At 41.7% G+C, this 23,467-nt stretch overlaps 1 protein-coding gene across 1 annotated transcript in view; it reads right to left on the reverse strand.

Moving 5' to 3' along the window:
* Positions 1-3,901: 3,901 nt before the first annotated feature.
* The window catches only part of LOC112401863 (myosin-8), a 28,792-nt gene continuing 9,226 nt past the window's right edge, over positions 3,902-23,467 (reverse strand). Inside the window, exons 14-39 of the mRNA XM_024748386.1 lie at positions 22,311-22,481; positions 21,110-21,419; positions 20,934-21,001; positions 19,213-19,300; positions 19,010-19,127; positions 18,527-18,650; positions 18,299-18,435; positions 16,558-16,813; positions 14,646-14,888; positions 14,377-14,553; positions 14,154-14,299; positions 13,979-14,069; positions 13,503-13,892; positions 12,952-13,078; positions 12,499-12,617; positions 12,176-12,372; positions 10,835-11,018; positions 10,585-10,750; positions 10,365-10,489; positions 9,113-9,421; positions 7,717-7,920; positions 6,608-6,733; positions 6,354-6,524; positions 6,065-6,169; positions 5,404-5,499; positions 3,902-4,184 (exon numbers count right to left, since the gene is read on the reverse strand). Of these exons, the coding sequence (XP_024604154.1) occupies positions 4,035-4,184; positions 5,404-5,499; positions 6,065-6,169; positions 6,354-6,524; positions 6,608-6,733; positions 7,717-7,920; positions 9,113-9,421; positions 10,365-10,489; positions 10,585-10,750; positions 10,835-11,018; positions 12,176-12,372; positions 12,499-12,617; positions 12,952-13,078; positions 13,503-13,892; positions 13,979-14,069; positions 14,154-14,299; positions 14,377-14,553; positions 14,646-14,888; positions 16,558-16,813; positions 18,299-18,435; positions 18,527-18,650; positions 19,010-19,127; positions 19,213-19,300; positions 20,934-21,001; positions 21,110-21,419; positions 22,311-22,481 (4,398 nt within the window). The 3' untranslated portion in view covers positions 3,902-4,034. The remainder of the gene's footprint in view (positions 4,185-5,403; positions 5,500-6,064; positions 6,170-6,353; positions 6,525-6,607; positions 6,734-7,716; positions 7,921-9,112; positions 9,422-10,364; positions 10,490-10,584; positions 10,751-10,834; positions 11,019-12,175; positions 12,373-12,498; positions 12,618-12,951; positions 13,079-13,502; positions 13,893-13,978; positions 14,070-14,153; positions 14,300-14,376; positions 14,554-14,645; positions 14,889-16,557; positions 16,814-18,298; positions 18,436-18,526; positions 18,651-19,009; positions 19,128-19,212; positions 19,301-20,933; positions 21,002-21,109; positions 21,420-22,310; positions 22,482-23,467) is intronic.

Genomic DNA, 23,467 nt, shown 5'->3' on the forward strand with positions numbered 1-23,467 from the left:
AGAGCCTAAGAGCCACAACTGCTGAAGCCCGCGCCTAGAGCCCGTGCTCCACAAGATAAGCCACCACAATGAGAAGCCTGTGCACCACAACGAAGAGGGGCCCCCGCTCCCTGCAACCAGAGAAAAGCCCATGCGCAGCAACAGAGGCCCAATGCAGCCAAAAAAAAAAAAAAAAGGAAACACAATTTACAACTACTTAAAAACAAAAAGAAAGAAAAAGAATTTAGGTGTAAATCTAACAAAACATATACAGGACTTGTATGCTGGAAACTGTAAAACAAGGAAGAAAGAAAGTGAAGAAGATCTAAATAAATGGAAAAACATACTTTATTCACGAATTGGAAGAATCAGCATAGTAAGTAAGCTAATTTTCCCCAAACTGGTAAATAGATTTAACGTAATTCCTATCAAAAATTATAACTCTGGCTTTAAAGTTTGACGTACAGTATCCTAATTATTATTTTCCCAAAGCACTATAATTGTAGTATTTCCCCCAATGAAAAATTTTAACAGCTTTAAGGGGATATAATTGATGTATAACGAACTGTACATAGTTAAAGAGTCTCGACATATGTATACACTGTGATACCATCATCTGAATCGAGATAATGAACATGTCCATCACCCCCAAAGTTTCCTCCTGGTCCTTTGTAATACATCCTACTGTCCTTCTGTGCCTCCCATAAATCCTGCCTCTCTGTCCCTAGGCAACCACTGGTCAGTTTTCAGTCACTATAGATTCATTTTTTTTTCTAGAATTTTATATAAATGGAATAATAGAGTCTATACTTTTTTGGTCTGACTACTTTTAATCAGCATTATTATTTTGAGATCCATCCATGCTTTTGTATGTGTTAATAGTTAATTTTTATCATTTAAAAAATTATTTATTGTTTCTGGCTGTGTTGGGTCTTCATTGCTGCGGGCGGGCTTTTCTCTGGTTGCGGCAAGCGGGGGCTACTCTTCGTTGCGGTGGGCGGGCTTCTCATTGCGGTGGCTTCTCTTGTTGCGGAGCACGGGCTCTAGGTGCACGGGCTTCAGTAGTTGTGGCTCCGGGCTCTAGAGCGCAGGCTCAGTAGTTGTGGTGCATGGACTTAGTTGCTCCGCGGCCTGTGGGATCTTCCTGGACCAGGGCTCGAACCCGTGTCTTAACCACTGCGCCACCAGGGAAGCCCAATAGTTTATTTTGATCATTTTGTAGTATTACATGATATGGATTCACCACAATGTATTTATCCATTCACCTGTTAATGGCCATCTGGGTGGTTTTCAGTTTGGGGCTATTACAGATAAATATGCTGTGAATATCTGTGTTCAAAGTTTTTGTGTGCACATACGTTTTCATCTCTCTTGAGTAAAAACCTAGAAGTGGAACGACTGGAACCAATGGGTAATTTCTTAACTTTTTAAGAGGCTGCCAAACTATTTTCCAAAATGGTTATGCTGTTTTACATGCCCGCTAGCAGGTGTGAGAGGTCCAGTTCCTCCACCTCTTGGCCAACACTTGGACTTTTAGTCATTGTAATAGGTGTGTTGTGATATCTCATTATGTTTTAATTATTATTCTCCTAACGATTCATGATGAGCATTTTTCACGTGCTCTGTGTATATCTTCTTTGGTGAAATGTTTGTTTAAATCTTTCGGCTCTTTAAAAATTGGGTGATTTGTTTTCTTTTTAGTGAAGATACAGATTTCTCTATGTACTCTGGACACAAGTCCTTTATCAGGGGTATAATTTGCAAATACTTTTTCTCAGTCGGTGGCTTGTCCTTTCATTTTCTTTAACAGTGTTTTTCAAAGTGCAGAAACTGAATTTTGATGAAATCCAGTTTATCAATTTTTCCTCTCATGGCTTGTGCTTTTGGTGTTGGCATCTAAGAAATCTTTGTGTAAACCAAGGTCACAAAGATTTACTCTTATGTTTACTTCTAGAAGTTTCTGTGATTCTACTTTTGGTTTCCTCTTTGATCCAAAATTTAATTTAGGAGAGTATTTTGAATTTTTTTGTTTTAAACTGTTATTAATTTTAGACATTTTTGCGATTGAGGCCTGTGCAGTTTATACTGTAAAGGAATGAGGCTGATAGGGGTTGGGAGGCAGGGGAGTGTGGATGGTAGAAGGTGGAAGAGGGACAGGAGTGCATAAAGTACAATTTTTGTCTAGATTGCATTTTTGTTCTACTGCTCCCTGTCTTTCTAGATACCAAACTCCTCATGTTTATACTGCACTAAATCTTTCTTGTCTTATTCTTCCTCTTTTCGTAAGTCCTTTCTCTCTCTTTCTCTCTCTCACCCACTCATCCATTCAGTCTGTCAGAAAACCCTATGTGCACTGCCTTCACAGTACATCTAGAATCCATCTGCTTCTCGTCATCTCCCAGTGCCTATCTCTCTGGTCTAAGCCACTGTCATTTTTTATCTTTTATTTCACAGTAGGCTCCTAACTGGTCTCACAGTTTCTACCTCTGCCCCCTTCAGTGTATTCTCAATGCAGCAGAGTGATTCTTTTTTTTTCTTTTTAAAGATTTATTTATTCATTTTGGCTGTGTTGGGTCTTCGTTGCTGCACACGGGCTTTCTCTAGTTGCGGTGAGAGGGGGCTACTCTTGCTTGCGGTGCAGAGGCTTCTCATTGCGGTGGCTTCTCTTGTTGCGGAGCACGGGCTCTAGTTGTGTGGGCTTCAGTAGTTGCGGCACACGGACTCAGTGGCTCGTGGGCTCTAGAGCGCAGGCTCAGTAGTTGCGGTGCATGGACTTAGTTGCTCCACAGCATGTGGGATCTTCCAGGACCAGGGCTCGAACCCGTGTCCCCTGCATTGGCAGGCAGATTCTTAACCACTGTGCCACCAGGGAAGTCCCCAGAGTGATTCTTTTAAAATGTGTGTTAATATCACTCCTCTGTTCAAAACGCTCCGAAGATTTCCCATCTCACTCTGAGTGAAGAAAAAAGTCCTCAGGTGGCCCTGAAGCCCTACATGATCCCTGGGGTCCCAGGTTCCTCTCTTATGCCGTAACTATCTTGCTTATTCTCCTCTCGCCCTGCTGGCCTCCTTCCTGTCCCTGGGACATGCCAAACTGCTCCTGCCTCAGGGCCTTTGCATTTTCGTTTGTTCCCTCTGCCTGGAATACTCTTGCTTCCTTCAGGTCTCAGCTCAAATGTCTTTTTATTAGAGAGGCCTTACTTGACTCCTCTCTACAAAGTACTAACTGCCTCCCTCTTACTTGTTTTATTTCTCATGAGCACTTATCTGACACATTACACAGCTTCTTATTTTTTTTGTAGATCTTTTAAAATTTTTATTTTATATTGGAGTATAGTTGATTAACAATGATGTGTTAGTTTCAGGTGTACAGCAAAGTGATTCATTTATACCCATACAAGTATCCATTCTTTTTCAAATTATTTTCCCATTTAGGTTATTACAGAATACTGAGCCGAGTTCCCTGTGCTCTACAGTAGGTTCTTGTTGCTTATCTATTTTAAATATAGTAGACACAGCTTCTTATTTGTTGACTGCCTTGCTTTCCTTGCAGAATATAAGTTCCCAGAGGGAGGGAACTATGCTTTTGTTCACTGCTATTCCCATAGTACTGAGAGCAGTGCCCGGCGCACAGTAGCTGCTCAGCAACCACCTGTGGAGTGGGTGCATGAGCGTGCCCTGTCTGAAGGGGTAACCTCAGTGAGTGTTTTCCTTAGTAATTTGTATCAGTCTAGAGAGATTTAATAAAATTAAGTCCAGTGAAAGATAATTGTGTGTGTGTGTGGTGGAGATGGGAAAGGGGATGCTGGGTGGTGAGAGAGGTACAAATATTGAATGTTCCACAAAGCCATATATAATGTTAAAAAAATAATAGCTAGGTGAGAACTGTGTTTGAGAATAAATAATTTTGGAAATAACTGAGTCTGGTTCAGTTTATCAGTTCACTGTAGTTTTTATTTATTCAGCATTAAGAGAAAAACATCACAAAGCAAGTGACCCAAAATAGCACATTTTGTGCATTTCTTCAGCCCCTTGGCAGCATCATGCAGGTGTGTTCACTCTGGACTGACTTTTGTGTGAACCTCCCGGCTCTTCACCCGCAGCTTGTTGACCTGGGACTCGGCAATGTCAGCCCGTTCCTCGGCCTCCTCCAGCTCGTGCTGGAGCTTGCGGAATTTGGCAAGGTTAGCGTTGGATTGCTCCTCCTAAGAAAAAAGTTGTGAGAGTTAGACTTTGTGGTTCTTATTGCACTTGTCACAAACAGGATTATTTCCTCAACTCAGATATTTCCTTCTTATGGTTTGTTTGTCATATCTGATTTCAAATCCAGACAGAGGGCTTCCCTGGTGGCGCAGTGGTTGAGAGTCCGCCTGCCGATGCAGGGGACACGGGTTCGTGCCCCGGTCCGGGAAGATCCCACGTGCCGCGGAGCGGCTGGGCCCGTGAGCCATGGCCGCTGAGCCTGCGCGGCCGGAGCCTGTGCTCCGCAACGGGAGAGGCCACAACAGTGAGAGGCCCGCGTGCCGCAAAAAAAAAAAAAAAAAAAAAAAACCAGACAGAATTTGTAACTTCAATTACATTTTTCACGCTAAAGAATGAAAGAAGAAACAGTTTTGAAATGGAAGAGACAAGCTCGTTATATCAAACCCATGTATACGTGAAATCTATTTATGATGTATGGACTGGGTGGAAAGGAGGAAGAGACCCATGTACGCTTGGTCACAGGGGTTAGAAAGTAAATGTAAAGTCAAATTCTAACTTTGGGAAAATGCCAGTTGAAATGTTTTTGCCATATATTTTGACTCTGGTATACAGAGACGCTGTGGGTGGGGGGATGGGGATAGGAAGAAAGTATGCCCTCTGTTGGTTGGACTTACTACCATGCGTGCCTCTCCCTTTCGTGTTCCCTTTTCTTACCTCTTACCCACTACATTGTGTCTGGGAGAGTGGGGAACAACCAGGAAAAGTGAAGCTGGAGAATCTTCCAGCGCATCCTGATTTGCTACAGCGAATGTGCAGGGATAAGTCCCTGCTGATGACACTGGTAGTGAGGGAAGGAGTCAGCTGGGGTAACAGATTTCTGTTTGGCTTTTGGGAACAGTTGATTTTGTGCATTTCTAGAGGGAGAGGAATATTTATCATGGTGGTAGATTTTCTGCTGGATGGTTCTTTGCAGCTATCAAGTAAGGTGGGTTATTTTCTTTTTTTCCCCTGACCCTTACAAATTGCTTAATAATAACAATGTCTTTAAGTCTTATTCTATAATTAGGATTTGGGGGGAAATTCATATTTATATCATCTCTTTTAAAATAAGAATGACATATTCTTTCTTGGTCTCTTTCTTTCTCATTAACACATTCTCTTAATACACTTTCTACCCTCAAAGAAGTTTTCTTCTTCCCTCAAGGGCTTAAAGATACTTACAGCCTCCTCAGCTTGTCTCTTGTACGATTTCACCTTTGCCTGTAATTTATCTACCAGGTCTTGCAGCCTGAGAACATTCTTGCGGTCTTCCTCAGTCTGGAAGTTTGAAAAAAATGGTCTGCATTGAATCCAACGAAATAAACCCACTACAGGTGGTGAAGTAAATCACTTTGATATGATGGCAGGTGGGCCTGGGGTAAATGTGGTCAACTCTGAGGCTTCCTTCATAGTATTAACAGTAGCCACTCTTGTTAAATGTCCACTGTGTGCAGGCACTATATTGGAGAGTTATACACGTCTCTAATCCTTACGTCCCTACTCTGGTGAGTAGATGTTTTTATTCTATTTTACAGGTGATGAATTAAGGTTTAGAGTGTTAGGTAACCTATCCAAGTTTATAAAAGTAAGAGAGGCCAAACCAGGACTAATACCAGTTTATCTGTCTTTGAAACCTATATTCTTTCCTCACTTACACTGTTTTCTAAAGGCCTTCCTGATTTTCCTAGCTTAGGAAAGGGTCTGTGATAGGTGATTGTGCCATTTGCCCCTTGTATATATATCAAGTTAATATGTAGCTATTTGTGAGTACCACATAGTCACCAGGTTTTCAGTTTCCCTTTGTGCAGGAAGTCTGGATATTCTAGAAAGCTCTTCCCCTCACCTGGTAGGTGAGTTCCTTTACTCTTCTCTCGTGTTTCCGCAAACCTTTAACAGCCTCAGCATTACGTTTCTGCTCACTTTCAACCTCTCCTTCAAGCTCACGTACCTACAATCAAGAAAGATATTTATATAGTCAGTCTTGGGGGATGTTAATTAACTCAGGACCTACTGAAGATATTGGGTGGCTGTCCCCAGCCATAGGATAAGGATGGGAGCCAATATGCAAGAAGAGAGAAGGATGGGGGAGTGCCGTTTTCACTTCCCGGATTCAGAGAGATTGAGAGACCCACCCTGGCTTCCAGCTTCTGGATCTGCTTCTTCCCGCCCTTCAGGGCCAGCTGCTCAGCCTCGTCCAGGCGGTGCTGCAGGTCCTTCACTGTCTGCTCCAGGTTCTTCTTCATGCGCTCCAGGTGGGCGCTGGTGTCCTGCTCCTTCTTCAGCTCCTCGGCCATCATGGCCGCCTAATTAGTAAATAAACCAGTATAATAAACCTGGTGATGGCAGGTAACACACAGTTTCATGAAACAAATGCTCATTTGCTCACATCAGTGATGGCCTTCTTGGCCTTCTCTTCTGCATTGCGTGATTCTTGAATTACTTCTTCCACTTCACTCTGGAGTTGTGAAACATCATTTTCCAATTTTTTCTTGGTGTTGATCAGGCTGGTGTTCTGTTAAAAGTAGTGGAAATTTACAAGACCTGCAGTTTGCACACTTGGGGTTTTACAAATGTATTACTCGTTGGCTTATGCAGGGGACCTAATGGCAACATTTCACTGAACTTTAAATATTTGTTCAGTGCAAAATGTTAATCATTTGCAGGGTTGGTTCCCCCTGCCCCGCCACTGCCCCAATGTCCATCTGATTTATGCATAAGAACGTGGAGGTTCAAGAATGTCTATATTAGTTAATTGCTCTTTCAATTATATGTCAACCAGACATTGCTAGTGTTCTGTCCTTAAAAGGTTGGAAATATTAGAAAAGAGTAGATTCTTTTTGTGAGAGCCTGGTACCGAGAGTTTCTCAGTTAGAAGGAATCTATTCTCTGTTAACTTGAATGGTTTGCTCCCTTGGGGAATACTGAATTACTCTTACGAAGACATTTTCTTAAAATTTCAACCCAGTGGTCCTCTAAGGGAAGCAATATCACCTCAGTGGGTATTTGGAAATGTACGGGGGTGGATATTTTTGGTTGTCAGAATAACTAGGGCGTGCTGCTGCATTTAACGCCCAGGCTGGTCAGTGACGCTAAATGTCCTGCAAGGCACAGGGACTGTAGACATAGCAGTGCTGAACGCTGAAGTGCTCCTGATGAGAAACACTACGTGGAACATTTTCAGATTTTGGAGTCAACAGATATCTTTATTCAAGTTTATTCCACACCATGGTTTTCAAAATAATCTAGAGTCAAATCTTATTTTTAAATAAAAAAAGTAATACCCCTGCCCTGTTTTGGTAGAAAATCTTAAAAAGAACACACAGCAAAAAATCATCTATAATTGCATCACTTCAAGGTAATTGCAATTAATATTTTAAAGCATCTCCCCGATCCTTTTAAATATACACATATTTATAAAAATAGAGTACTTCCATATTATAATTCTGAGTCGTCACTTTACGGTACACCAGCGTTTGTTTGATGTGAGGGTCTCACCTGGGTGTGCAGGAGCTGGACGCGCTCGCTGGCGTCCAGGAGCTCCTGCTCCGCCATCTTCCTGCTCCTCTCCGTCTGCTCCAGGGTGGCCCGCAGCTCCTCGATCTCGGCCTGCAGCAGGTTGGCTCTGCGCTCCACGATCGCCAGCTGCTCCTTCAGGTCTTCCTGGCCCCGGAGAGCATCATCCAGGTGGAGCTGGGTATCCTGTTAAGTTAATAAAAAGGCTTAGACACCCTGAAGAGGATGTGAACATCCCAGGAAATGAACTGGAAGAATGGGTTGGTGCCAGGAACGGGAAATGACAGGCCTGTCATTTGAATGAGCATGAAAATGGGGATGTCACCTGCTTAGGTGAGAGAGGATTATCAGGAGACTGATTCTTGTTGTGTTTTATGCCATCAACTGGTTATTTTTCATGTGTGAGTCACCAGTATCTATAATTTATGGAGCATTTTCCATATGCTGTACCCAGCACTTGACGTCTGTCTTCTCACTTCATCCTCACAAGTAACCCTATGAGGTGGGTAGTTTCATTCTTAATTTGTAGAAGAAACAGAGGTTCTGAGAGGTTACAATAACTTGCCTAAAATCAGGCAGCTAGTAAGTGACAAAACTAAGACTCAACCTCAGGCCTATTGGTGCCAAAGTCTTTTCATTTCACTCGTATCATAGCTTATCTCTGGGCTTCTGTTTGTTCTTTTATATAACGTTTCTTTAAAAGTAATATATTCGGGGCTTCCCTGGTGGCGCAGTGGTTGAGAGTCCGCCTACCGATGCAGGGGACACGGGTTCGTGCCCCGGTCCGGGAAGATCCCACATGCCGCGGAGCAGCTGGGCCCGTGAGCCGTGGCTGCTGAGCCTGTGCATCCGGAGCCTGTGCTCGCAACGGGAGAGGCCACAGCAGTGAGAGGCCCGCGTTCCACACACACACAAAATATATATATATATATATATATATATTCGGACTTCCCTGGTGGCACAGTGGTTAAGAATCTGCCTACTAATGCAGGGCACATGGGTTCGAGCCCTGGTCCGGGAAGATCCCACATGCCACTGAGCAACTAAGCCTGTGTGCCAGAACTACCGAGCCTGCGCTCTAGAGCCCGTGCTCCGCGACAACAGAAGCCACCGCAATGAGAAGCCTGCGCACCGCAACGAAGAGTAGACCCTGCTCGATGCAACTAGAGAAAGCCCGCGTGCAGCAACAAAGACCCAGTGCAGCCAAAAATAAATATATATTCTATGTGTATTTATTTTTAGCTACCTCCATACTATGAACTGTATAATTTATTAAAAGGAAAAAAAAAGATGGTGTAACAAGAAGGTGTTGTGATGAATGGGAGATGGATGGGTCACTTCCCTGACTTGTCTGGGCTGTTAATGTGGACCCATCTACCTTCAGGATCCCTTGGGTGTTTCTGTAGTTCCTCAAGCTCTCTGCTGCCAAGCGGTTGGCGTGGTTCAGCTGGATTTCCATTTCATTCAGATCTCCCTCCATCTTCTTCTTGACTCTCAGGGCATCATTCCTGCTCCGGATCTCAGCATCCAGCGTGCTCTGCATGGACTCCACGACTCTAATGTGGTTCCTCTTCAGCTGGTCAATTTCCTCATCTTTTTCAGCGATTTTCTTATCAACTTCAGACTTGACTTGGTTCAACTCCAGCTGGATACGCAGGATCTTTCCCTCTTCGTGTTCAAGAGATGCCTTAACAAAACAGTGATCAATTAATTAATAATCAATTAATAATGGGAAATGAATATTTGGAGGGTATTCCCTTGTGAGCCAAACTCTTACTAATATCAGTTTGTCTAATATTACAAAGTACAATAAAAGAGCTCTAGGACCCTACTAGGTAAATCATCCTTTAATTTATTCAGTCATAGACTTTATTGGGCAACTCTGTAATAAGGGTGCTTTGTAAAGTATAAAGGGCTATACAAATATTATTCATATGAGTAGTAACTAAAATTATATGATTAAACTTACGTGTAGTAAACAGGAATTCTCTCCCGTTCTATAAATTAAAATGTTCACGTGATATACTAATTCCTGTTGTAGAAATTCTCAGTTTTAAAACATATATAATTTTGATTACAAGATATGTGTCCATTGTAGAATGTGGGGTAATTTATAAAAACAAAACTTTCCTATTTTTCCTCCACTTAGAGGCACAAATTTAATGTGGTACATTTTTTCTCTAGCTTTTTTCCTATTTATATATATTTATACATGATAAAGTTATATTGTATATGCAAATGTGTGTCTTGCTTTAAAAATTATCCTCTACCATAAATATTTCCCCATATTAACTACATTTAATGGCTGTAGAAAATTGCATCATATGGATGTTCTATAGTTTGCTTTACCTTGTTTTTGGATTGGACATCTTGTGTTTAAACTTTGCCTCCATTTAGGATAATTTTCTTGGGATAGATTCTTAGAAATAGAACTGATAGGTCATATTATTACATTTTTAAGACTTTTGATAACTATTGCCAAATTGCCCTTCATAAAGGTTATATGAGTTCAGATTCTCACCTGCTCTGTAATAATGGATCTGTCTCATAGTACCATTGCCCAATGAAAACAGTGGTGTTTCCACCAATGTTTATCTTTGATTTTCCCCCCACAACATCAATATACATACCTCTGCTTCCTCTAAGGCAGCCTGAATTTCACATTTCTCTTGTTCCACTTGCTTCTTTATTTTCTCCAGTTCATGGATTTGCTTCCCTCCCTCAGCAATCTGCTCAGTGAGGTCAGAAATCTCCTCTGTGGGTGAACAGAAGAGAGAAGTGGTCAGACTGATATAACATGGAAAGGTCTTTCCAGGGCCATATAGGGTAGGGAAGTTCAAGAGCACTCACGCTGCAAGTTCTTATTTTCTCTCTTTAGCATTTCAAGTTGTTCCAGGGATTCCTCGTAGGCATTCTTGACCTTGAACAGCTCCGTACTGAGAGAACGGGATTCCTTCTGGGAGCCCTCAAGTTCAGCCTGGGTTTCCTCATACTTCTGTTTCCATTCTGATAGGACCTGAAAAGCAGTAAATTGTCAGCTAATGGAAGGAGAAAGGGAGACTAAGTAAAACATCGATGGAGTTTGAGCAGGCTGGGCCACCTTGTCAAAGTTCCTTTGCTTCTTATCGAGAGCTGCGCAGGCAGCATTAGACCTCCCCATGTCAAGCATGAGGTCCTCCACTTCATTCTGGAGCCGCTGCTTGGTCTTCTCAAGGGAAGCGCATTTGGCGTTCACGGCTTCTACATGTTCCTCAGCTTCCTGCAGACGCTGGGCCAGCTTCTTCCTAAAAAGTTAGCCAGGCAGTCAAGGAGAGAGGTCAGGAACAGGGGCAAGTGCTAAACTCCTCAGCCCACTTTCATAGTCCTTTTTCTACAATGTCAAGTAGCATGGTTTTCAAAACTGTGGTAGCCAGAACTGCTTTCTAGATGGATTAAACTGTGAAAAGGTCCAAAGCGGTGAACAGCTGTACTCAAGTCCTTTTAGTTGTTGAATTGTTAGAGGCCATTGTTGGAGCTGACACTGTGTGTATGTATCTTACAGACATTGTAGGTATGTATCTTACAGCATATGATTTCAGGATTTTCAGGGCTTCTGATTGAGTATGGTATGGAGAATGATTAGCCAGGGCAATTCTATTGATTGATTTATATCTCATCTCATTCCAAAAAGGATTTGAGACTAACTCGATATTTTATTGGTCACAGATATACTGGGCATATTCTTTTGCTTTCTCAGACTTTCCATTTTATTTTATATACTTTTCTTCCTAGAGAAAAATAGCCAGTTTCTTCTAATAATATATATTTGGTCAGTCTCACCTGAGAGAGGAATGGATAAATAAATCAAGATAATTCATGTAGTCTAAGCAAAGGCAGGGTTTTTCTTTTTATTCCTTCTGAATTGTCTATGTTCTTGCTTTACTCCCAATTGGGTGCCAACTGTACATGCCTAATGTACACAAAAACCTTTAGCCCTAATGCTCTAGAAGATCTACCTGAAGGTCTCCTTTGGTCTGCACCCAGACTAAGGCTTCACTTTATTCAGACAACCCTGAACATTATGCACAGTTCGGATGGCCTCCAGCATGAGTTTTAAGAGATCTGTCTTTGTGCTACAGTACTTAAGAAGGTGGTCTCTGGAATCAGAATGTCTGGTTCTAATCCCAGCTGTACTATTTATTAATCACATGCTCTTGTGTTAGTTGGTTAACCTCTCACAGTCTCAATTTCCTCATCTGTGAAACAGGGATACGAATAATAATGCAATGTAATGTTGCTAAGAAAACGAAATGAGTTAATGTACGATAGTATTTGACACACAGCATGCACTTAGGGTAGCTTCTGCTTTTGTCATCATCATCACAGCTGTTTTCTGGGAGTTGCTGAGCTGGGCAGCTAGGAAACCATGTCATGTCCCTCCTCTAGAGTTCACAGCACACACTTGGCCTCCTCCAGCTCCTCCGTGCGCTGGATGGCGTCCGTCTCGTATTTGGTCCTCCACTGGGCCACCTCGCTGTTGGCCTTGGACAGCGCCCTCTGCATCTCGGCCTTGGCTTCCTGCTCCTCCTCATACTGTTCCCGCAGCAGGTCACAGTCGTGGCGGGAGGACTGCAGGGCGTGGGCCAGGGCGCTCTTGGCCTGTGGAGGCATGAGTTCAGTGACTTAATTCATTTCTTCAGTGATATTTAACTTACACACTTAAAGGAGAACCTAACTGAATATGTTTAGATTTGATCAGTCAAGAATACTTTTGGTAAAACTTACTTTAGTTTCTTCCTCTAGCTGACATTTCAGCTCCTCAATCTGCTGCGTAGATGCTTGTTTGGTCCTTGAAAGCTGAGAGACCAAAGCATCTTTCTCATCCAGTTGTCGGGAATATTCACCTAAGAATTACCGAAGTAAAGGAATTTGTTCATGGCATAAACAAACAAGCCTAAAGTTTGTATATATAATTATATGTACATGACAAATATATACTTTATCTAATTATAAATATTGTTACAGAACTGGCTAGATTAAAAAGCAGTATTGCTATTGTAGTGTAACAAATAAACTAGTCTGCTGATTCTTTCTTGCTTTTTTAAATTTTTTCTAACCCGCTCAGTAAGTTCCTATAGTTGATTACTCCCCTCTGATATGGGAGTATTGCTATTAATTCAGAACCCCCGGAATTGCTTTTGTCTAGGCCATAATCGCGGGCCTGAGGGAGATCTCTACCCGCTTCCGTCTGCAGGCGCGCTCTCTGAGCCGTCAGGTCACTGAGCAGCCGCTGCTGCTCTTCCTCCTTCGTCGTGAGTTCACTCACTTGGTCTTCTAGAGCACGGCACATCTTTTCAAGGTTTCCCTGCGGCACAGGTACCCATGAAAGATGAGACATTGAATACAGTAAAAAAAAAAAAGTTACCACTGGATTCTTAAAATATTTTTAGAGTGAATAAATTTACGTCAAGTGTGAGTAGAAACTGATGGCACCAACTCTATGGAACATGTTAGGATTCAGGTATGATGGGTGCATAATCTCCCCGAAGTGCTCATTGTTGGAACTCATTCATTTATCCCAATGATACTTGACACTGACAAAGTAGATTTTGAAATAATCTTAACAAATTATATCCAGCATTTAAAAAAAATGAAATAAAATGGAATATATTAGAATACAAAATTTTAGATCAGTGCTACAAACTGCCTACAAACAATGTTTAACGCCAGGAACAATGAGGGTCCTTACAGGTTATTAACTCTGCTCATTTGAAGACAGTATTGGGTACCTTGGCTTTGGAAATGGTCTCTGCATTACTGCTAAGGTCGTCGATCTCCATCTTCAGCTCACTCTTCTCCTTCTCCAGCTTCTGCTTGACCCTCTGCAGGTTGTCAATCTGCTCCCCCAGCTCGGCCACACTGTCCGCGTGCTTCTTCCTCAGCGTGGCCGCCGTGGCCTCGTGCTGCAGAGTGGCCTCCTCCAGGTCCCTGCGCATTTTCTGGAACTCGGCCTCCCGCTTCTTGTTCATCTCAATCTGGGCCGAAGTGGCCCCGCCGGCCTCTTCTAGCCGCTCGCTGATCTCCTCCAGCTCCCGGGAGAGGTCCGAGCGCTGCTTCTCTGCTTTGGCGCGGGAGGCCCGCTCTGCCTCGATCTCCTCCTCCAGCTCCTCGATGCGGGCCTGGCAGTGGCAGAGCACATTACCATGAACTCACCTCAATTTCCGTTTCTTTGAGCGCAGAAACAAGTGGAGGTGAGATGACTCACCTGCAGCTCTTTGATTTTCTTCTGTAGTTGAATTTCTACTGCCTGCTCATCTTCAATTTTGCTTAGCAGATTGCTGATTTCAAATTCTTTCCTTTAGACAGAAGAACAAGGCGTATTAGTGCCCATAAGAATTGGAAGATGATGTCGCGTAGAATTTTTTTTCTGGAGTTCCTACTTTTTAAGTTTCTCATCAAGTTGCTGTTTGTCATTTTCTATATCTACTATGGATTCTTGGGCCAATTTTAGGTCACCCTCCAGTTTCCTCTTGGCTCTTTCTAGATCCATTCGAAGTTTCTTTTCTTGTTCTAGAGACCCTTCAAGCTAATGAGAAAATAAACTTTGTTAAAAATTTAAAGTATATTAAAAAAAACCCTTTCAGATGGATATTAAAAACACACATCATCCACTTGCTGTTCTAGCTTGGCTTTAGCTTTGTTCAGGGTGTTCACTTTGTCTTCTTCTGCCTGCAGGTCATCCAGGGTCTGCTGGTGGGCCTCCTGGAGGGCCTTCTTCTCCTTGGTCAGCTTAGCTATGACTTCGTCCAGGCCTGCCATCTCTTCTGTGAGGTTTTTCACCTAGAAAGGTTAAGGAAGTGATTATCTCTGCTCTAAAGCAGCTTAGTTAGATGGCAGAGTCTCTATATGCTGTATACAAATATATTTCATACCTTGTTCTCTGTGGCATGTTTCTCCTTCTCAACCTTGGCCAGTGTCAGCTCAAGGTCATCTATGTCTTTCTTCAGTTCTGAACATTCGTCCTCCAGTTTCCTCTTCTTGGCGGTCAGCTCAGAATTGATCTCTTCCTCATCCTCAGCTCTCTCAGTCACCTCTTTGATCTTTGCCTCCAGCTGGATTTTGTTTTTAATCAGTTGCTCACACCTTTCCTCTGCATCAGCCAAGGCGTCAGCTTCCTGTGGAGAGATTTGCTGAGCTGTTTAGAGAATTTGTTACTTATTTTGAACTTGTTCTTTGCACAAAATAGTAGTGTTTACTGAAAGCTAATGAATTTTTCAGTATGAATATAAATTAATTGAACATCATTCCACTGTCTGGAGAAACATAGCTAATTAGATATGGCACTATAGATATAGAAGCAAATTAGCCTGAAAAATGACTGGATTGAAGCAATTGACTATTTTAAAAAGTATTGTGTAGAAGAGTGGAAGGACCAAAGGAAGCCTGGGTTCTTGTCCCAAATTTGCCTCCATATGTATGACCTTGCGCAAATTGATTTACTCCTCTTACCCTCAATTATCTCATGTAATTAAAGAGGATTGGAATAAATGATTGCTAAGAGCATTTCAACTATATTATTCAAAGATTTCTGACTTAGTCAAATTGCCTCAAACAACTAGTTGCTACATTGAATTTTAAAAAGAAAAACTACGTAACATTATGCCTATAAATTTTCCATGAAGCATTTTTCATATACTCAAAACCTCCCTGATAGACCATAACAGTGCTGTATAATTGCCCAAGTCTTCCATTTCCATTTTAAGAATTACCTACTAGTCTCAAAATGAATATTAGACTGTATAGGAACTTGTAATTTTGAGAAACTACATAACTCAGTGAGGTTTTTATAAATGATTAAAGGACTCATAAAAATCAGTTCAGCCACGACCTTATTACTCTGGGCTGGGGAATTTCTTTAACTTCTCAGTGTTTGTTTATATCTTAAGTTTTTAAAATGCTTAAACGTTTGATAATGAGGACTTCGAGGGTTCCTTTGCTTTTATTTTTAATAGTCATACACTCAGTATATATTTACTCACTGACTAATGATAATACCTATGAAAAGAGGTTAAGATGAAGAGGCTGTGATTGGGAAAATGTAACCTTCATATAAGTGAGCTTATCAGAAGGAAAAGTTGAAAATAGCTTAAACATTTTAAGAAAACTATCCTTTTTTTTTTTTTTTTTTTTCACAGATTTCTTCATGACGTTGGGCTTGTTGGGCCAAGGAAATGGGAGGTTGTATTTGGCCACAGTGCTGATGCCAAGCCTGCCCCCACTCTGATTACAACTTCTTCTTTAACCAATAAACAGAGGCCTTGAGAACTCAGGGTCAGTATCACAGGAAGAATCACAGAGGTCACTAGCTCTGTCTTCCACCGTGGTAGTTCAGTTCAAGTAACTGCAAATGAATTTATTGAGCTAAATCTTGGGGGTTGAGGAAAAGAGATACAGAGAGAAATAAGAATAACTGTCTTTTATGAGTGTAAATACAATCTCATACACTTGTATTCAGGAAGTAGGGCTCTTACGACTGGGATGAAGCAGGCAGGGCAGATGAGTAAAATGACTGAGATTTGGGGGCTTTGCCTTTCAACTGCTTCCTTCATGCCTATTAAATTTGTGGTATTGTTAAATAACTTCTACAATCTCCCATTTTCCATTTGCAATTTGGAAGTAGTCGGTGCCTTACTTCTTCACAGGAATATTGAAAGTTAAGTGAAATACTGAAAAAAGCAACTAGAAATTTTCTTTTTCAAGAAAAGGCCATTTGTAAATCCAGAGTGTATGTGAATTCCAGAAAAACTTCCGTGACATGGTGCATTCAGCACACAGAGTACTCACAGATTGAACCTGGAGCTGCAGCTCATTTTTCTCTTTCAAGAGAGTCACCATTTTTTCCTCTAGTTCCTTCCTTTTGGCCTCTGACTTGGCGAGTTCATCTTTGGTTTTCTGGAACTCTTCCTTCATGGTGGTCATCTCCTTCTCGGTTTCTGCGCTCTTGAGGAGGGGCTTGATCTTGAAGAAGAGTTTCATCCAGGGCCAGTGCTTGACGTTCATGAAGGCACGTACATTATACTGGATGCAGAAAAGGGCTTCTCTGAAATGACCGAAAAGTATCAGTGTAGATTGATCCATTAGAGACAATGTTATTGTTAGTATTAGTTTTTTACCTACACACTCCCCTTTTAATGACCCCCCCCACATGTAAGTGATGTGTCAAATTCTGTATATTTCATATGCAGGACACACACACACAACACACACACCCTCGCACTCAGAGCGGTCCTCAGTATGACCACTTTGCTAATGTGCACTGCTCATGCCGAACGATTGTGTGTTCTCAAGTCCCTGTCACATTAGCAAAGAAGCTGACTTTAGAGGAGGAATCCTTTGTATATATGAGCAACACATACCATTTGAAGAACATTTGAGAAATCACAATATTAGTGACTTGGGAGTGGGTGTGGCAGGTGTAAGTTAATTGTGCTGCTTGGCCTTTGGCACACTGACGTGACCTGTGAAAGGGCATGGCTCGCTTTCCTAATTGCCCACCTAAATTGATCTTATGGTTTACCCTGTTTTCCTCGAAACCTCTCCTCTTATTTTAATCGCTGCCAAATTATCTACTCCATAAACAACTTTTGTTAGTTTCTTCACCTAATAGACTGGCTTTTCTCGAGTCCTTTCAAATGCCTACTTCTTACCTGCTCAGTTAGATTGTTAATGTCTGCAGAGCATTTAGCATGGATTGAGCTACGAAATTTGTTTTATTCAAATAACATTTTAAAATAGTAATAAGGGATATTCCTTCTGAACACTGTAGCAATAGACTGGCAAGGTTTACCTGCCTTATAACAATGTGTTTGCCTCTTCAAGCTTGTTAAAATGGAGATTCTATTTCTATAGGTCCAATTTATAAGAACCATATCTCTGAGAAGGCAGATATCATGCCATAAACTATAATGTTGACACATGGAAAAGACTTGGGAACACTTATATCACAGAAGTAAATGAGTACAGATGAGCAAAATGAATGCAAAACGTGTGTGTAAGGACAGCAGTAGTGCTGGGTGGATGGGTAGGATGAGGTTAATTAGAGGAGGCGGAAATGGAAGTTTTGAATTGGTAAAGAGATAAATTAGGCTGAGAGGGGAGCGCTTGTGCAAACAGGAGAGAAGGAGATAAGCAAATTGTTTAGCCTGGCTGGAAAAGGCTGTGCGGTGGGAGATGATAGATGAGGTAGGGAATAGAGAGTGGCCTTGACAGACACACAGCCAACTTGGATTCGATGTGGGAGACCGTGGGGAACCGCAAACAGATACGGTGTGATGGAAATAGTGTTTACTGCAAATGATTCCTGCTGCTGTATGTGAGATGAATGAAAGGGAGAAACTGAGGGAGGAGAGACGTTTTGAAGAGAATCCCAGTGTGAGGGGTTAAGCAGAGGCTGATGTGTTGTAAGAGTGAGTTTGGAACTGGGTGAGAAGTGCATGTTAACCACAAAATGAAAGAGTTAATGAATAAGGAAGAGCGAGGTAAAGTCCCTAAGAGACCTTACAGTCCTTATCTTCTGCATGGTTACCTCCTTTGCAACATCTTCTGATATTCTGCCCTCATTAGGAATCCCCTACAGATGGCTTGAGTTCTCGTTATAATCTGGGCCAACTTTTCATCTCTCATTTCTTCCAGAAGACCCAGCAGGCCAGCTTTGAAGAAAACCTGGAGAGAGGGAAAGTTACAAATCATCCCCAGACTACAGGAGATACAGCTATGGCAGAGGACTTGGATCAGGTGTAAGTAACAGCCATACCTTTGTATGTCCAAATTTGTACTGGGTGTGATCAATATCAATAGAGGCAAGAAGTTTCTCAGAAGCCTTCTTGCTGTCAATGAACTGTCCATCTGGAATAGCACTTGCATTTAAAACTTTGTATCTGTTCAGTCGAAGAAAGAAAGAATGATTAGGAAGGTGTGATCATATATGAAAACCAAACGACACCAAAAAAAGTTAGTAAAAAGAGAAAAAGCAAGAGTAGAAAACCCAACTGTCCTTTTAGGTTCAGATAGTAAAACAATATGATTTTTCCACAAGCTAATGCATGCTTCCGTCCTATTTTTAAGAAATGCCACCTTCTCTAGCCTGTATTCTGTTCTAGCACCACAAGACTATATTATTTGACTTAATTTCATCGTATTGAGGAAGCAGGATACATAAAAACAATGAACAGAGGGCAACAGTGAAAATGATTAATTAGTCACAGCATTCAGTGAACTGTGACAGGGGGAGACTGGCCTTTGTTTAAAATCTCCGTAGAGGATCCTGCTGGGGAAGCCCTTCCTGCAGATGCGGATGCCCTCCAGCACACCGTTGCAGCGCAGCTGGTGCAGGACAAGCTCATGATCCATGGCGCCTAAAAACAAATCAGAGTACTTACTACTGCGCACTGAACTTTCAGACTTGTGCCTGTGTGATTATTTCATGCTCTTAGATCTTACCAGGAGTTTTGGTTTCGTTGGGAATGATGCACCGTACGAAGTGAGGGTGTGTGCTCCTCAGGTTGGTCATCAGCTTGCTTAAATTTTCCTAGAAAACCAGGTAGAAGGGACTTGATGAGAAAGTTCTATTTCAGATTGCTTTTCTTGGTAATTATATGGAACGAACCTAGGTACTTTCCTAACTATATTAGGTAAAGGTCTATGAGGCTTCAGTTGCTCTGTGTTTTAAAGGTCTCAAGAGTTCTAGCCTGCCAAAAAACCGAAAGGCTAAAGTGCTGGGAAGAAATGCAGCTCTCCCTGGTATTCATTTATGACACTTAGGATCTATCCTGTAAACAACTGCAAATTCAGTAGCCTTGACACACAGGAAGTATTCTTGACCGGGAATCAGAAGACAAAGGACTACAGTCTCGCTTGGCCACTAATGAGCTGCTTGACTCCATAAAATCCTTTTTCTCTTTCTGGGCCTCATTTGAAAATAGTTGAGATTACCTCTAAGGCCTCTTTCATCTCTCTCAGCTAATATTTTTCACAGAAGTAGTTTACAGTGGTAACCTAGGTTAGCCACTGTCCCAATGTTTGCCATTCCTTCCTTGAGTGTATTATTCCCTGGGACTTGTACTCTCTTGTTTTTTGGTTTGTTTGGTTTTTTTTTTTGGAAGAGTCTAAAATCATAAGACTGTATGACCTTGTGTGAGTGGATCTTGAGTACCTGAGAATGATCACAGTCTGAATCATATGGGGGGAGTTATTCCAGAAATAGAGTAACTGATTATGACAGACAGTGGTGTTTTACTCCACCACAGAAAACTAGCAAGTAGCTGTTTCTCAGTATTTCTTAGGTATATTCGTTGAGAAGGCAGAGTTGCTTTATTTTTCATATCTCAGTTAACTATTAGGAAATAAACAAAATAAGTAATGTGAGTTTCTAATCTTGCAATTATGTACAAGGATAAGTTGATGAAACACGGGCATATTTGGTGAAATAATGCAAATTGGTAGTGAGAAAAAAAGAACAGGGCTGTTTTCTTGTTTAGGTCATACATAGTATCTGCATTTTAGTTTTAAAAAGAACGAGACTTAGCCACAGAAATCCTGACCAAGCAGCCATTAGACCAGATGCTCCATATGTTCCCCTGTAGAAGAGCCAGCTGTTAAGCCATCTAAGAGAATCACATTATTTGCAGTAATGTTATTATTACTGTTATTCTTAAGAGATATTTTTCTATCTTAATCATCCATCTAAATCACTAGGTTTGGCTTTAGATAATTTTCAGCTATTAGAAAAAATTAAATCCACCTCGGAGGACAAAGATGTGATTTGGTGGAAGGATGTCCTAAAGGGTGTGTCTCGGGCTCAATTCTCAAAGGGGAACTCAGGAACATTCTCAAAGGGCAACATTGGTGGCTTTCCACAGGGAGACCTTTGAAGTTCAGCTGTGCTTCCTTAAAAATCGGCCTTATCATATAGCGAGAAAGCTTCTAAGGGCATTTTGGAATTCCTGAATACATTAGATGAGCATAGTAAGGAATAAGAGGTAAAACATTGAGCCCTACAGGAGGAGTATTGCTTTGGCTGTGCCCTGACAAGAAGGAGTATTTGAAGTCATTCCTATTAACATTCCATTGCCTCCTAATTTATTCTAAATCCTTTATTCTTATCCTAATTATGATAAGTCATAGGAACTGAATAGATTTTTCAAATTAAATTTGTACTTTACCCTGAAAAGGGCTGACACAGTCTGGAAAGAAGAGCCCTTCTTCTTAGCACCTTTCTTTGCGCCGCTGTCTAAGATAAAAAGAAAACCCATCAACGAAAGTAGAATCCCAGAGGCTGGAATGGTATGTGAACATTCTGTGGGGACAGGTTAATTTAGATCAGGGGCTCAGAAAGTACCGGCTTCAGCACTAGCATATGTGGAAAAGAGACTGGCCAGAGTCTTCATTGCAGACTTCTGGTACAGCCCAACCACAGTGTCGTTCAGGGGGTCCTTGTTCTTGTCCAGCCAGCCGGCAATGTTGTAGTCCACGGTGCCCGCGTAGTGGATCAGTGAGAAGTGGGCCTCGGCCCTGCCCTTGACCACTTTGGGCTTCTGGAAGTTGGCAGACTTGCCCAGGTGCTGGTCATACAGCTTGTTCTTGAAGGAGGTGTCTGTGGCCTTGGGGAACATGCACTCCTCTTCCAGGATGGAGAAGATGCCCAGTGGCTGAATTCAGAAAAGTAGACATTGGTGTCAACCTATCTTGTCTCAAAAGATATAGACACAGTGGTTGTCATTTGATTGAATTATGAGCACTCCTAATTAAATACATTTATAAAGTAAACCAGGGTCATAGCTCAAAGAGGTCCTTTTGTTGTCACTAGAATGACTTTTCCACCATTCTTTCTCACATTCAATCCATAGCATTATTTTCAATTAAAAGAGTAGCTGGATATAAACTCCAAATGTCAGCACTGCATAAGTGGGGGCGACTTATTAAAATGTTCTGTGATTACCACATTTTCCCCTGTTTGGTGAATTAATCTATTGTCAGAGTTTTGTTTTTCTATGCAAAGGACTTACTGACTTAGAATGGTGTTTACTTTATATGCAATAACTTAACAGTATAAATAATGAAACCTTATTTAAGACATTTTGTGCATTTAATCCCTTAAAGATAGATTATGAAGAAGCATAGCAATTTGACTCTTGACTTCCAAACAGATTACCTTTGATATAAGCCCTAGCTGTGTTACCTGTGCGTTAATTTTGATTTAGAAAATAGTTATTTCTATTGTTGACATCTTGGATCATAGTGGAGATAGATTTAGAACAAATGAGGTAGTTCTTCTAATGAAGCAGACCATCTCAATAGAGATGCTGCTTTAAACTTGGATCTGAGTCAGTGTTAGAACAGAACTTGTTACGACAAAGTGAAGCTAAACACTCTCTGATTCTTCTTACGTAAAAGTTGAAAAGAAAGTCATTTCTAAAGTAATTTTCTAACTTGTTCTATTATCAGTCTAGTTAAGATTACAGTAATACATTCTGGAGTTGCTTAAGGCACTTGGGAAAGTTATCCTTTCAGTTCAGGTTTCCTTTAGAAGTCAAGCAGACCTTCTCGATGAGCTCAATGCAGGCGGCCAGGTCCATCCCGAAGTCGATGAACTCCCACTCGATGCCCTCCTTCTTGTACTCCTCCTGCTCCAGCACGAACATGTGGTGGTTGAAGAACTGCTGCAGCTTCTCGTTGGTGAAGTTGATGCACAGCTGCTCCAGGCTGTTGTACTGCACAAAACCAAATTTCCAACATTAAGTGGATTTTTATAGCAGTAGAATTCATCACTGAAAAATCTTTTATCAAAAATATGTGGAATACAGTAATGAAATAAAGTTTAAACTGATTGTTGTCTTTTCAGAAATCCCAGGGAAAAAAATGATCATTTTTGACATGAACCCTTTTCATGATTTCTGAGCATTATTTAAAGGCACAGCTGTCAATCACACAGCAGGAGTTGTGGTAGAATCTACCTCTTTCCACCTCTGAAGATTGCATGGGCAAAAATGTGCATTAAAAGTATAACCATGACCCTATGAGTTATGGTTCAGATTTAAGGGTGAAAGTAATTCATTGCAAAGCCTCACTTCTTTTACCACCCCCTCAACTCAAGATAAAGGTCACATTTTCACTTTTGGCGTCACATTATTAAGGAAAGCTTTTCTTAAGACCTTTAGTTGATGTGCAGAGTGAAATTAATAGGCTAATTGCTCTTCTGTTCATACCAAACATTTGGTAAATCCTCATTGTCAGGTCTGTGAAAGGGGGGACCTGATGTGGTATAGAAATTGAAGATCTGATGGAGTCTTTTTTTAAACTTTTATTTATTTAATTTATTTTTGGCTGTGTCGGGTCTTCATTGCTGCCCACGGGCCCTCTCCAGCTGTGGAGAGCAGGGGCCACTCTTCGTTGTGGTGCGCGGGCCTCCCACCGCTGTGGCCTCTCTTGCTGCGGAGCACGGGCTCCAGGTGCATGGGCTTCAGCAGTTGCAGCATGTGGGCTCAGCAGTTGTGGCTCACGGGCTCCAGAGCACAGGCTCAGCAGCCGTGGAGCACGAGCCTAGCCGCTCGCGGCATGTGGGATCTTCCAGAACCAGGGGTTGAACCCGTGTCCCCTGCATTGGCAGGCGGACTCTCAACCACTGCGTCACCAGGAAAGCCCCCTGATGGAGTCTTTATAATAATTGACACCCTCATTTTATAGATGATAAAGCTGA

Source organism: Neophocaena asiaeorientalis, unplaced genomic scaffold (assembly GCF_003031525.2).
Source record: "Neophocaena asiaeorientalis asiaeorientalis breed wild unplaced genomic scaffold, Neophocaena_asiaeorientalis_V1.1 scaffold543, whole genome shotgun sequence".
NCBI classification, from domain to species: Eukaryota; Metazoa; Chordata; class Mammalia; order Artiodactyla; family Phocoenidae; genus Neophocaena; species Neophocaena asiaeorientalis.